The sequence below is a fragment of the Bos mutus genome, chromosome 11 (genome assembly GCF_027580195.1).
Source record: "Bos mutus isolate GX-2022 chromosome 11, NWIPB_WYAK_1.1, whole genome shotgun sequence".
Classification (NCBI taxonomy): Eukaryota; Metazoa; Chordata; class Mammalia; order Artiodactyla; family Bovidae; genus Bos; species Bos mutus.
The window spans coordinates 100597147-100612610 of NC_091627.1; the positions used below are offsets into that span (position 1 = coordinate 100597147).

Here is a 15464-nt window from a genome sequence, read left to right on the forward strand (position 1 = left end):
GATAGAATCAAGCATCTTTTTTTTTAATTGGAGGAAAACTGCTTTACAATGTTGTGATGGTTTCTGCTGTACACCGATGCCTATCAGCCATAGTTGTACATATATCCTCCCTCTTGAGCCTCCCTCTCCTCCCCTCATCCTACCCATCTAGGCCATCACAGAGAACCAGGCTGGGCTCCCTGTGTTATGTAGCAGCTTCTCACCAGCTATCTATTTTACACATGGGAGTATATATATATCAATGGTACTCTCTCCATTTGTCCCACTCTCTCCTTCCCTCATTGTGCCCACAAGTTTCCTCCCTGTATTTGCGTCTCCAATCCTTCCCTGCAAATAGGTTCATCAATATCGTTTTTATAGATTCTACCAGTTCAGTTCAGTCGCTGAGTCGTGTCCGACTCTTTGCGACCCCATGAACCGCAGCACGTCAGGTCTCCCTGTCCATCACCAACTCCTGGAGTTCACTCAAACTCATGTCCATTGAGTCAGTGATGCCATCCAACCATCTCATCCTCTGTCGTCCCCTTCTCCCCCTGCCTTCAATCATTCCCAGCATCAAGGTCTTTTCAAATGAATCAGTTCTTCGCATTAGGTGGCCCAAGTAGTGGAGTTTCAGTTTCAACATCAGTCCTTCCAATGAATATTTGGGACTGATTTCCTTTAGGATGGACTGGTTGGATCTCCTTGCAGTCCAAGGGACTCTCAAGAGTCTTCTCCAACACCACAGTTCAAAAGCATCAATTCTTTGGTGCTCAGCTTTCTTCACAGTCCAACTCTCACATCCATACATGACTACTGGAAAAAACCATAGCCTTGACTAGACAGACCTTTGTTGGCAAAGTAATGTCTCTGTTTTTTAATATGCTGTCTAGGTTAGTCATAACTTTCCTTCCAAGGAATAAGCATCTTTTAATTTCATGGCTGCAGTCCCCACCTGCAGGGATTTTGGAGCCTTAGAAAATAAAGTCTGAGACTGTTTCCACTGTATTCCCATCTATTTGTCATGAAGTGATGGGATCAGATGCCACGATCTTCGTTTTCTGAATGTTGGTTGAGCTTTAAGCCAACTTTTTCACTCTTCTCTTTCACTTTCATCAAGAGGCTCTTTAGTTCTTCTTCGCTTTCTGCCACAAGGGTGGTGTCATCTGCATATCTGAGGTTATTGATATTTCTCCCAGCAATCTTGATTCCAACTTGTGCTTCCTCCAGCCCAGTGTTTCTCATGATGTACTCTGCATATAATTCAAATAAGCAGGGTGACAATATACAGCCTTGACGTACTCCTTTTCCTATTTGGAACCAGTCTGTTGTTCCATGTCCAGTTCTAACTGTTGCTTCCTGACCTGCATACAGGTTTCTCAAGAGGCAGGTCAGCTGGTCTGGTATTCCCGTCTCTTTAAGAATTTTCCACAGTTTATTGTGATCCACACAGTCAAAGGCTTTGGCATAGTCAATAAAGCAGAAATAGATGTTTTTCTGGAACTCTCTTGCTTTTTCGATGATCCAGCGGATGTTGGCAATTTGGTCTCTGGTTCCTCTGCCTTTTCTAAATCCGGCTTGAACATCTGGAAGTTCACAGTTCACATATTGTTGAAGCCTGGCTTGGAGAATTTTGAACATTACTTTACTAGCGTGTGAGATGAGTGCAATTGTGTGGTAGTTTGAGCATTCTTTGGCATTGCCTTTCTTTGGGATTGGAATGAAAACTGACCTTTTCCAGTCCTGTGACCACTGCTGAGTTTTCCAAATTTGCTGGCATATTGAGTGCAGCACTTTCACAGGATTTGAAATAGCTCAACTGGAATGCCATGACCTCTACTAGCTTTGTTCCTAGTGATGCTTCCTAAGGCCCATTTGACTTTGCATTCCAGGATGTCTGGCTCTAGGTGAGTGATCACACCATTGTGATTATCTGGGTCATGAAGATCTTTTTTGTACAGTTCTTCTGTGTATTCTTGCCATCTCTTCTTAATATCTTCTGCTTCTGTTAGGTCCATACCATTTTTGTCCTTTATCGAGCCCATGTTTGCATGAAATGTTCCCTTAGTATCTCTAATTTTCTTGAAGAGATCTCTAGTCTTTCCCATTCTATTGCTTTCCTCTATTTCTTTGCATTGATCACTGAGCAAGGCTTTCTTATCTCTCCTTGCTATTCTTTGAAACCCTACATTCAAATGGGTATATTTTTCCTTTCTTCCTTTGCTTTTTGCTTCTCTTCTTTTCACAGCTATTTGTAAGGCCTCCTCCGATAGCCAGTTTACCTTTTTGCATTTCTTTTTTTCGGGGATGGTCTTGATCTCTGCCTCCTGTACAATGTCAGGAACCTCCGTCTATAGTTCATCAGGCACACTGTCTATCAGATCTAGTCCCTTAAATCTATTTCTCACTTCCACTGTATAATCATAAGGGATTTGATTTAGGTCATACCTGAATGGTCTAGTGGTTTTCCCTACTTTCTTCAACTTAAGTCTGAATTTGGCAATAAGGAGTTCATGATCTGAGCCTCAGTCAGCTCCCGGTCTTGTTTTTTCTGACTCTGTAGAGCTTCTCCATCTTTGGCTGCAAAGAATATAATCAATCTGATTTCTGGTGATGTCCATGTGTAGAGTCTTCTCTTGTGCCGTTGGAAGAGGGTGTTTGCTATGACCAGTGCGTTCTCTTGGCAAAACTCTATTAGTCTTTGCCCTGCTTCATTCCGTATTCCAAGGCCAAATTTGCCTGTTACTCCAGGTGTTTCTTGACTTCCTACTCTTGCATTCCAGTCCCCTATAATGAAAAGGACATCTTTTTTGGGTGTTAGTTCTAGAAGGTCTTGTAGGTTTTCATAGAACCTTAGATATGTGTTAAGATACTATATTTGTTTTTCTCTGACTTACTTCACTCTGTATAACAGGCTCTAGGTTCATGCACCTCACTAGGACTGACTCAAACCTGTTCTTTTTTATGGCTGAGTAATATTCCATTGTGTATATGTACCACACCTTCTTTATCCATTGATCTGTCGATGGACAATCTAAGTTGCTTTCACATCCTGGCCAATGTAAATAGTGCTGCTATGAACACTGTGGTACATGTGTGTTTTTCAATTATGATCTCCTCAGGGTATATGCCCAGTAGTGAGATTGCTGGGTCATATGGTAATTTTATTCCTAGTTTTTTAACAATCTCCATACTATTCTCCACCGTGGCTGTATTAATTTACATTCCCACCAACAGGACAAGAGGGTTCCCTTTTCTCTATATCCTCTCCAGCATCTCTTGTTTGTAGTTTTTAAAATTTTTATTGTTTGTAGATTTTTTAATGATGGCCATTCTGACTGTTGTGAGGTGATAACTCATTGTAGTTCTGATTTGCATTTCTCTAATAATTAGCGATATTGAGCATCTTTTATGTGTTTATTGGCCATCCGAGGACAAGCATCTTCTAGACCAAGCATCTCTTGAACATTCTGGCCAGGACCAAATGTCCTGCCAGGGGCAGCACAATTCTAACCTCACCACCCCACTCCCTCCCTCCATAGGAATGCACGAGGTTATGGAACTGGGCCTTCACCGATACGCAATAATGCACTTTTAATTAACGCCAATGCATTGACCATTTAATATTGGCTTAAAGGAAGAGGCTCACATGAAAGCCTTTCTTCGTAGCATTCAGTTCTATCAAGAAATGGAGTGAGGACCTCGCTGGCAGTCCAGCGGTTGGGAGTCCCCCTGCCAGTGCCAGGGACACTGGTTCGCTCCCTTCTCCCGGAAGATCCCACATGCTGTGGGGCAAGTGGGCCTGTGCCAACTGTGCCACTATGAACCTGTGCTCTACAGCCCCTGCTCCACAACTACAGAAGCAACTGCCATGAGGAGACTGAACCGCGATCAGAGTTGCCCCCACTCACCCCAACTACAGAAAGCCACATACAGCAACGAAGACCCAGCATAGCCATAAATAAACAAATAAAAGAAAAAGAAAGGCAGTGGGCTGTATTTTATGATAGTGCCAAGTGATAGAAACTTGTTTTCTTTGGAAAGTGATGGTTCCTACCTGCTCTTTCTGTCCCTACCCCTTGGGCACATGGGTGAGTCATGTCATAAGAAGCTCCCAGGAGTCCAGACTTTAGAAACTGATGCCTACATGTGAATCCCTGCCTGCCCCTGTCTGCCTGCTCAGTCTTGGGTTTCTTCAACGTAATGTGTGTGTTGGTCACTTAGTCGTGTCTGACTCTTTACGACCCCATGGACTGTAGCCCACCAGGCTTCACCGTCCATGGGATTCTCCAGGCAAGAATACTGGAGTGGGTTGCCATGCACTCCTCCAGGGGATCTTCCCTACCCAGGGATCGAGCCCAGGTCTCCTGCATTGCAGGCTGATTCTTCACCATCTGAGCCACCATGGAGCTAAAAATAACCTGTCAAGGTTTAGAGTTAATTAAGTAAAATGCTGCAGACACATAGCGTGTGTCCTGTGTCAACTTTTCTTATCAGCACTGTGTACCCTGCACTGTGCTAGGGGCTTCCACTGAGCTCCATTTATTAATAGTTCCTCCAAAAACCCTAGGAAGAGGGTATGGCTATTGTTGTTCAGTTGCTAAGTCATGTCCAACTCTGTGCAACCCCATGGACTGCAGCACAACAGGCTTTCCTGTCCTTCACTCTCTTCAGGAGTTTGCTCAAATTCACGTCCATTGAGTTGGTGATGCCATCCAACCATCTCATCCTCTGCTGCCCCTTCTCCTTTTGTCTTCAGTCTTTCCCAGTATCAGGGTCTTTTCCCATGAGTCAGCTCTTCAAGTCAGGTGGCCAAATTATTGGAGCTTCAGCATCAGTCCTACCAATGAATATTCAGGGTTGATTTCCTTTAGGATTGACTGAGTTGATCTCCTTGCTGTCCAAGGGACTCTCAAGAGTCTTCTCCACCACCACAGTTCAAAAGCATCAATTCTTCAAAGCTCAGCTTTCTTTATAGTCCAACTCTTACAACTGTACATGACTACTGAAAAAACCTTTGTTTTGACTATATGGCCATTTACACCCCCATTTTACAGAGTAGGAAATTGAGGCTAAGAGAGGTTTAGTATAATAGCTCATCTAAAGGCGGAAAGTAAAAGTGGTAAGAATCAAAGCTGGGGTTGTCTGATTCTAAGCCTGTGTACTTCCTGCCACACTGCACTACTTCCTGGATGAAACACACACACACACCCTCCACAAAACTGTGTCACATTAGAGTTAAAAAGATGTGTTTAAGACTGGAACACAAGATGGTAAACTGTGTCTCATTATCCAGAGATCCAAATGTCTCTCAACCAAACTGTTTCTGTTTTGAGCACAAGGACCATGTTTTTGCATCTTCCACTAAAGAAAATAGCATATCGTTCTGTATACACGATAGGGTGTACAATTAATCCTCACTGGATTTACATGGAAATTTAAAGAAGAAAGTGGATCTGTGTCCTGGTTTAGAATACTCGATCAAACAATCCAAATACACCATGAATTCCCCAAAGCTTTGAAAACCTTGCCAAATATAGCTCATGTTTTCTGGAGACAAGAGTTCTGAAGCTCAACACTTCTACTAATCTCATCAAAAATATCAGGAGTGCAAACAATTCCTATTGGGCCTCCAGGTGGGATTAGGGAAGGGCTTCCCACGTTGCAGCTAAAAAATCCCACAGCTAGAGGCTTTGGAAGTGACACAGTTTTAGGATTGTGTTTATTTTGTCCTTTTCTCCCCCCAGGTGTTATGAAGAATACTGCATTATTGCTGCTATTCTGGCAAAGAGAACAGGGTATTCCCAAACAGTCTAAACCCGTTTCCCAATCTGAGGACGAGAGAGGGGTGAGGACCAGCGGCTTTGCTTCCCAGTGTCTGGGCCGGGAGGTTTCTGAATAGGCAATTTAGGGGAGTGGGTGCCCATGGCTCAAAGCAAATGGGGATGGGAATAAATGGAAACTCCATACAATTGGATTTATTTCTAAGAGTTTTTAGCCACGATTTTATTGAAATGTCTCTGATTACATCAGATGATCTCTGAGGATGGCAGACCCTAAATATGCATTTTTTTTCAAACTTTTTATTTTGTCTTGGGGTATATCTGATTAACAATGCTGTGATAGTTTCAGGTGAACAGTGAAGGGACTCAGCCATGCAAAGACATGTTCAGTTCAGCTGCTCAGTTGTGTCCAACTCACTGAGACTCCATGCACTGCAGCACACCAGGCTTTCCTGTCCATCACGAACTCCCAGAGCTTGCTTAAACTCATGCCCATCGAGTCAGTGATGCCATCCTGCATTTATACCTCTTCCGGATTGCGAGGTAAGCCATGTAGTAGAGAGACAGGGCTGAAACTGGGGCCCGGGAGACATGAAAGATGATGATGGTGGGACTTTCCCGCTGGTCCAGTGGCTAAGACTCTGTGCTCCCAATGCAGGGGGCCCAGGTTCAGTCCGTGGTCGGGGAACTGGATCCCACATGCTGTAACTAAGAGTTCATATGCCACAACTAAAGATCCTGAGAGCCACAACTAAGATCTATGGCAGCCAAAAAAAATAAAAAATAAAAGATGGCAAAAGCCAAACTCCTGTGGACTCAAAGTCACATTAGGACACAGACTGGACCTGCCAGAGAGAATGAATTTGTTATCACGTGATGAGATGTGTGTGTGGTCTGGGGAGTAAGAAGAGAGTCTGGCATTTAGGAAGGCTGTATTTAACTTCTGCTACAGCTTTAGGGTATCTGAAAAGTTGCTTAACCTTACTGGGCCTTAGTTTCCTCATCTGTAAAAAGGTAATAACAGGGATGCACACCTCAAAGGTCTTCCCTGGTGGCTCAGACAGTAAAGCTCTGCTTGCAATGTGGGAGACCCGGGTTCGATTCCTGGGTCGGGAAGATCCCCTGGAGAAGGAAATGGCAATCCATCTCCAGCACTCTTGCCTGGAAAATCCCATGGACGGAGGAGCCTGATAGGCTACAGTTCATGGGGTCGCAAAGAGTTGGACACGACTGAGCGACTTCACTTTCACACCTCAAAGGGATGTGGAGGAGGTAATACGAGATAATGCATAGAAACGTTCTTAGCCTGGTGCCGAGCACCCGGAAATGAACAGGGCACTCAGTACATGCCCAGTGAACGCTGGCCAGCACTGCTGACCTTGTCAGTATCGCTGATGGGAATCATTTGTAAATGTGCTATTGTAAAATGTTCTTCGTCTTCACATACAGGTGAGGCTTCCCAAGTGGTGCTAGTGGTGAAGAGCCCACCTGACAACGCAGGAGACATGAGTCGCGGATTCGATCCCTGGGTGGGAAGATTCCCTGGTGGAAGGCATGGCAGCCCGCTCCAGTGTTCTTGCCTGCAGAATGCCCATGGACAGAGGAGCCTGGTGGGCTACAGTCCATAAGGTTGCAAAGAGTCGGACATGACTGAAGCAAGTTAGCACACATAGCAAGTAATACTTCTAAAACAAATACGAAGAGTTTCTTGGTGTATTTTGCGGCTGATCCTAAAATAACATGAGAGGAGGGCAGGACAGAAATGATAACCCACGTGTTGCGTCTGAGAAAGTGGAAGCTTATCGGGTGAAGGGGCTTGCTGGAATCCGGCAGGTGGGGCAGGGTCAGCCAGGCATGTGGCTTGGGTCTCTGCTCTCTGTTCACAGCATCCTGGGAGTCCACCAAGAGGCCAGATGCCCCAGAGTGGAGAGCTGGAAGCCTGCCCATGAGACAGGGTGCCAGAACTCTACTCTAGTCTGGTCTGGTCTATTCAATTACCTGTTGTTTGGCACCCGTATGGATTTTACAACCCTTATGGGTGGTGGCCTAAGACAGCCATGGTGCCCAGTGCCAAGTGAAGGGCCTGTTAGACTCATCCGAGGAGTTCCTTAGGTTTAAATGGGATTCCAATGTTTAAATTGTTATGACACCCAGAGAGAACAAACATATGGATACCAAGGGAAGGAGGCAGGGTGGGATGAATTGGGAGATTGGAATTGGCATACAGACACTATTGATACTCTGTACAAAACGGGTAACTAATGAGAACCTGCTGTATAACACAGGGAACTCTGCTCTGTGGTGACTAAAGGGGAAGGAAATCCAAGGAAGAGGGGATATATGAATACCTATGGCTGATTCACTTTACTGTATACCCGAGACTAGGACAACACTGTAAAGCAACTATAATAAAAAAAATACACAGGAAAAGAATTTTAAAAATAAATAGTTATTACAGAACAACTTTCAAACAAATGGAAAAGCAGAGATTTAGAATATGCTGAGCCCCCCACAATCCTCACTCCACGCCAATCTGAGTTGGTCTACACTTCAGGCCATTTCCCTGCTCCCTGATTTTTTTAAGGAAATCTTTGGGAAATGAACAAACAGTACAAACATTCCCTGTGATTTGAGTCTCAGAGGTCTGAGTGCCTGGAGGTTTATGGTTCTCAAGCCTGCCCACCACCAGGCAAGATGGAAGGACAGACTCCCCTGGGGCCGCTGAACTGGGTGACCTCTGAGAGCTCTGTCATTTACAAGCAGAGGATTTTGTAGGTGACAGTCGTGGCGGGCTCTGTGAGGGGAGGCGGACAGACCCTTCAGCTTTGCGGGTGTGTTAGAGGTTGTTGGGGGGCTTCCCTGGTGGCTCAGTGGTAAAGAATCTGCCTGCCAATGCAAAAGACATGAGTTCGATCCTTAATCTGGAAAGATCCCACATGCCAGGGAGCAACTAAGCCCGTGGGTCACAACTACTGAGCCTGTGCTCTGGAGCCAGGGAACCACTTCTACTGAAGTCTGCATGCCCTAAAGCCCATGCCACACAACAAGAGAAGTGACCACAATGAGAAAGCCTCACAGCACAACTAGAGAAAATCCCACGCACAGCAACAAAGACCCAGAGTGGCCAAAACTAAAAAAATAAATATTAAAAAAAAAAAAGAAGAGAGGGCTTCAGGGGCTTGAGGAGGGACCTGCCAGCCAAGCGGTGGCAGGAGGAGCAAAGAGGAAAGCGCCTGGAGGAGGGAGGCTTGTCCGCTGGGCATGAGTGAAGACCGTCCTGAGATAGGACATTTCATGTCCGTGCAAGCTAATGATCTGTGGTCACTTACCCATCACCACCATAACCTGGGACCCCTCATGGGCAAGACACCTATTGTTCATCTCCCTTTCCCCAGAGCCTGGTGCAGTAACTGCCAACTTGGGCTGATTTTATGAAACTGATAACATCCGACTGGGCTGTACCTTCAAAATATCCACTTTATGACTCCTCATATACAGAAGGGATTCAATGAATGTCCACTGAAGGAACAAGCATGGGCACAATTATAACAGCATTGATGTCCCAGCAACCAAGCTGGGGCTTCTGGTCAACCCAAATCCAGTGCCAAGCGGCCGTGATCCTGGCCAACAAGGAAGCTGAGACAACATACACGGAAGAGCCCAGCCCAGTGGGGATGGCCATTCCATGTCCAGTGTGAGCTGCTGATTATGCCCATTACTGTCCAGGGCCAACCGCTTCCCAACAGCAGAAGTAGGATTTGAACCCAGGCTGGCCTGGCTCCAGTCACGCCACCTGGCCAAGGAGTGTCCATCCTGGAAACGCAGTAACCAGAAGCCTTTAAAAAGAGGGCTGGGTCAACAGGGTCAGTACACAGACATGTGAAAACTACCAACAACTTGGCAAGTCCTAGACAATGAGTAACTTCAGGGTAAGGAACAGAATTGGGGTGGCTGGTATGAATTCTGGGGGCAGAGCATGCAGTATTTCATGGAGCGTGTGTTTTCTATCTCTGACTGCCTTTCTCTGCAGAGTGAGAACAAACAAGGTTTAAATGTCTCTTACCTCTTTGCTCTGTCTTTCTCATCCTCATCCATTAGATTGTCTCTGCAGTTTTTCCTGCAAAAAAAAAAAAAAAAAAAAAAGAACAGATGATGACTGTCTGATTCTCAACCTTTCTCACAGGTCTTTCTGGTTGCCATCATTATTGCTGTTTTTGTTTAGTCCCTAAGTCGTGTCTGACTCTGCTACCCCATGGAATATAGCCTGCCAGGCTCCTTTGTCCATGGGATTCTCCAGGCAAGAATGCTGGAGTGGGTTGCCATTTCCTTCTCCAGGGGATCTTTCCCACCCAGGGATCCATTCCGGGTCTCCTGCACTGGCAGGCAGATTCTTTACTACTAAGCATCATTTTGGGCTGATCTATTAAACCACATGCTTTAAGCCATAGCTTCTCAAACTTTCTGGTTCCAGCAACCATTTGCATGCTCAAAAATGACTGAGGACTCTGAAGAGCTCTTGTGTATGTGGGTGAAAACTGAGAAATCTTAAAGATACAAGCATGCTGTCCATTAGGCATCAGAGAGATGTAGCTGACAGATGTTAAGGAATTTCTGGAAAAGTCCACTATAGGGACTTCCCTGGTGGCCCAGTGATTAAGACTTCGCCTTCCAATGCGGGGGGCACAGGCTCCATCCCTTGTCAAGGAACTAGATCCCACAAGCCTTGCAGCCAAAAAGCCAAAACATAAAACAGAAGCGATATTGTAACAAATTCTATAAAGACTTTAAAAATGGTCCATGTCAAAACAAACAAAAATAATAAAAAGAAAAGTCCACTGCATACTCACATGAGTAAATAGGCAGATGATATGCCAACATCACAAAAATCGTTTTGACCTCATGGAACCCCCTAGTTCCCTAGATCACACATTGGGAACTGCTTTCTGGACCTAGCTCAAAGCAGCTTCTGTTTATTTCAAGCCTTAAACCTGAAAGCTTCCCAAGACATTCTAAAGGAGAGCATTTATTTCTCTGTTTCTTCAAATATACAAACTCCTCTTAGGCAGCCTGGAGGAATTGGGGCCCCAAATGAGTATAATTACTGTCCTTTTGAGTATAATTGCTTTACAATATTTTCTTGGTTCCTGCTGTACAGCAAAGTGAATCAGCCATACATACACCCATATCCCCTCCTTCTGGGGATTTATCTCCCAAGTACGTCACTACAGAGCATTGAGTAGAGTTCCCTGTGCTGTACAGTAGGTTCTCATTTTATACACGGTATCAATAGTGTATATGCGTCAATTCCAACCTCTCAATTCATCCAAGCCACTCCTTCCGCCTTGGTGTCCACATGTTTGACCCCTACATCTGTGTATCTATTTCTGCTTTGCAAATAGGTTCATCTGCACCATTTTACTAAATTCCACATCATATACATTAATATATGACATTTGTTTTACTCTTTCTGACTTAATTCACTCGGTATGACAGTGTTGTGAAAGCATTTCCTTTGAGGTCAGGAACGAGACAAGGATGTCCACTCTCTCCACTGTTCTTCAACATAGTGTTGGAAGTCCTAGCCATGGCAGAGAATAAAAAGAAATAAAAGGAATCCAAATTGAAAAAGAAGATATAAAACTGTCAATGTTTGCAGATGACATGATGCTATACATAGAAAATCCTAAAGATGCCACCGGAAAACTTCTGGTGCTAATCAATGAATTTGGTAAAGTTTCAGGATATAAATTTAATACACAGAAATCTCTTGCATTCCAATGCAAAGATCACTAACAATGAAAGATCAGAAGGAGAAATTAAGGAAACAATTCCATTTATCACTGCAATAAAAAAAAATAAAATAGCTAGGAATAAATCTATCTAAGGAGGCAAAAGACCTGTACTCAGAAAACTGTAAGATACTGATGCTGTCTTCTTCTTTTTTTTTTTTTTTTAAGGCACACAGATGTGAAAAGTAACAATCCAGGAACATTCTCGCAGCCCCAAATCATCAGAGATGGCCTTACCATCTGGGCCTTCACTCTCCCAGGCCACTCACTAGAAGCCTCTCAGGCTCTGACCAGGTGTCCTCTTCTCCACACAAGCCTGTGATCCTTGGAGCCACATTCCTGATTCCCTTTCCTTCACATGCCCCCCAGGGTCCCTTCTATCTCGGGGGCTCCCCCTCCAGCCAGCCCTCCATGCAGAAAGACTATCAGGATGTCCTGAGGCCAGAGTTAGGTGACCTGGAGGCAGGAACACGAGGCACAGTGTGATGGAGACACAGGCGGGGACCACGTGGAAATGGAGTCACCATGGTCCATGTGCTTCTGGTCTCCAAGCAGAGGGTCTGACGTCAGGACTCCAGAATCGACACTTTGAAAATGCACTAATGTTTACTCTTGAAATTCCAAGTTCTAGATCACAATATTTTAAATGAAAATAACTCATTTCATGAAAAAGACAGTATGAAGTTTTTTTTAACAATAAAGTTATTTACATGCTACTTCCTCTAATCCAATATCATGTCTGTAAGCCCAGATCCCTTTATTTTTCAATTGGAAGATACTTGCTTTACAGTGTTGTGTTGGTTTCTGCTGTACAACAATGTGTACGGCTATAAGTATACATGTACCAGCTATGTTGGGAAAAAAAAACCTATTAGTTGCTCAGTCATGTCTGACTCTTTTTGACCCCATGGACCGTAGCCTGCCAGGCTCCTCCATCCTTGGGATTCTCCAGACAAGAATACTGGAGTGGGTTGCCATTCCCTTCTCCAGGGGATCTTCCCGACACAGGGATCAAACCTGGGTCTTTATCAGCTATACGTATGCATATGTGCCCTCCTTCTTGACCCTCCCTCTGCTCCCCCCGACCCTGGCTCCGATCCTACCCCTCTACATTGCCAGAGCACTGAGCTGGGCTCCCTGTGTTAAATAGTAGCTTCCCACTGGCTGTGACAAGAACATTAAAACAAAGAATGATTAAGAAGCCAAGCTCATTCATGAACACGGCTATAAAAATTCTAAACCAAACATGAGCAAATCCAACAGGAACATGTATAAAAATGATAACCTTAGATAACAATTCTTCACGGGAACAGATGAATCTTTGCTCTGAGATAATTTCGTTGTGTGTGTTCATCTGCTGTGAGCCCAGACACCAATCTGAGCCAAAGAGGAAAAGGAATTGTGCAGCCACAGCCCTGTTTACGCACAAGCCCCATTCAGCAGGCATATTTCAGTGATAGATTTGCGAGACACGCCATTCGGCAGTTGAGGCTTGTATCATAATTAAAGTGGGCTTAGCACATCTGCAAACAGGCATCTGCTTAATGTTTCCCATATGGAATCTGTTCAACGCTTTAAGACATGGAAAATGCGGTCCATTCATTTAATGATGTGCTACCCAGGTCTGCGCTCCGAGGAAAGGGGTGGCTGTCTATGTGCCGGCGGCGTGAGTTAGGCTCCAGCCACAGGGAAAGGGTAAAAGTCTTGCCCTTTCCCAGCTGCCCCTGACAGAGCACCTTCACAGGAGGATGTGGGCTTCAGTCTGCTTTGCTGAGGGTCTGAAATCCTGATTGGACAACTGAGGTTGCTTCGTCATACACAAAACTTCTACAAATGACTAGTCTATGGAGTCACAGAGAGTCAGACACGACTGAGCAACTAATCACACACACTTCTTTGGGGCCTTCATGTAGGTGGGATTATACAGGATTTGTCCTTTGGCAATGGGTTTATTTCACTCAACATAACACTCTCCAGGCCTATCGTGTCTTGGCGTATGTCAGAATCTCCTTCCTTTATAAGACTGAATCATATTCCACTGTATGCATAGACCACCTTCCGTTTACCCATCCTCTGTCCACGGATACTGGGTTGCTTCCCCTGTTGAATATTGTGAGAAACATGTGGATCCCTCCTTCTTGTACTTGAGTCACTCTTTCACTCCATGATGTGGAGGAGCCAGAGAAGCTCAAAGTGCACAGGGAAGAGGGCAAGGGGAAGAAGACAAGCCCCATGAGATCAGGTTAAAGGAACAACCGAGAAGTTAAAGGGGTGACAGCTACATTTGTCAACTGTATAAAGAGTTTCCAACTTTGTTCTTCTTTTTCAAGATTCCTAGTTATTTTAGTTCTTTTCATTTCCATGGAAGTTTCAGAATCGACACTGTCAATTTCCATAAAAAATGGCCGTGATGCTTACTGGGACTGTGTTGACTAACGACTGATCTGTACCAATGCTGAGGTTCATGCGCGGAGCATCTCTCTGTGCAGACGCACCGAAGTGTCTTTACCGAAGCATGAAGATGACACCCACATGCGATGTTCTACGATTCAATAGATACTCCCTGGGAGTCCTGGTTCCCATGGCACTTAGGTGGTGGGGGGCAGGCAGGGCAGAGGGGGCAAGCCACAAGCATGTCAAATGAGTGAACAGAGGGCCTGTTGCTGCTCGTTTAAGCCAAGAGGGCAGCATGATGGGTGGGGTTAGAGCGGGGAGACACCCAGGGAGACCGGCTGGAGCTGGCCTCTGCTCTGAGTGACACAGGAAGGCACTGGGGGTTTGGCTCAGAGGACTGGCCTGTCTACCTACAGCTGTGACTTTTTTTTTAGATTCTTTTTTTTTTTTTTGATGAGGACAAATATTAAAAAAATTTTTTTGTATTGAAGTATAGCCGACTAACAATGTGATAATTTCAGATGAATAGCAAAAGGACTCAGCTGTGTGTATTCATTCTCCCCATGTGAAGAGCTGACTCACTGGAAAAGACCCTGATACTGAAGAAGATTGAGGGCAGGAGGAGAAGGAGGTAACAGAGGACGAGATGGATGGATGGCATCAGTGACTCAATGGATAAGAGTTTGAGAAAATCCAGGAGATAGTGAAGGACAGGGAAGCCTAGCATGCTGCAGGCCATGAGGCCACCAAGAGTCGGACACGACTGAGAGTCTGAACAACAACATTCCCCCCCAAACTCCCCTCCCATCCAGGCTGTGATGAGGACCATTTTTAACATCTTTACTGAATTTGTTACACCACTGCTTCTGTTGTATGTTCTGTCTTCAAGGCATGTGAGATCTTGCTCCCCAACCAGGTATCAAACCCACCCCGCTTACATTGGAAGGCAAAGTCTTAATCACTGGACCACCACACAAGTCCCCAGCTGTGACTCTTAAAGAGCTTAATTATGTTGGCAGGTATGAAAGCACCAGCACAAGCCTGGTCCACAGCAGACGCTCAACGTCTGGTTCCCCACTTGGATGGCAAGGACTCGGTACAAAGCGCCTTTACCCATTACCCAGGCCACGATGCCCAGCCCAGCTCCTTAGCCACATCAGGTGCTCGAGACACCCATGAGGAATGAAGGAGGGGGTGGGGAGGCACGGGGGAGGAGAGGAAGGACACTGCCAGGACCAAACCCTGTCTGAGTTCTCAATACCGACTATGCTAATTCACACAAGCCCCTCAGTGATCACGGTTAACCCAGGCACTTACAAGGTATGTCTGAAGGTACAAGCTATTGACAAAAGAGAAAATTCGCTTTAACCAGCACCTTCAAGAGAAACCAATGGCTCCCCTACCAACCCTCGACCACCACCAGCTTCTGGAAAGCCCTCGTCTCATCTCCATGCAGCTCTGTGGGTGGAATGGGCCACAGTCTCCACTCCTAAAGGAATCAGGAAGGCCGAGCTGCCCA

At 45.3% G+C, this 15464-nt stretch overlaps 1 protein-coding gene across 3 annotated transcripts in view; it reads right to left on the reverse strand.

Moving 5' to 3' along the window:
• The window catches only part of NPAS2 (neuronal PAS domain protein 2), a 199085-nt gene that overhangs the window by 114248 nt on the left and 69373 nt on the right, over window positions 1-15464 (reverse strand). For all 3 annotated transcript variants that reach the window (XM_070379952.1, XM_070379950.1, XM_070379949.1), the window contains exon 2: window positions 9826-9879. In XM_070379952.1, the coding sequence (XP_070236053.1) occupies window positions 9826-9857 (32 nt within the window). In that variant the 5' untranslated portion in view covers window positions 9858-9879. The remainder of the gene's footprint in view (window positions 1-9825; window positions 9880-15464) is intronic.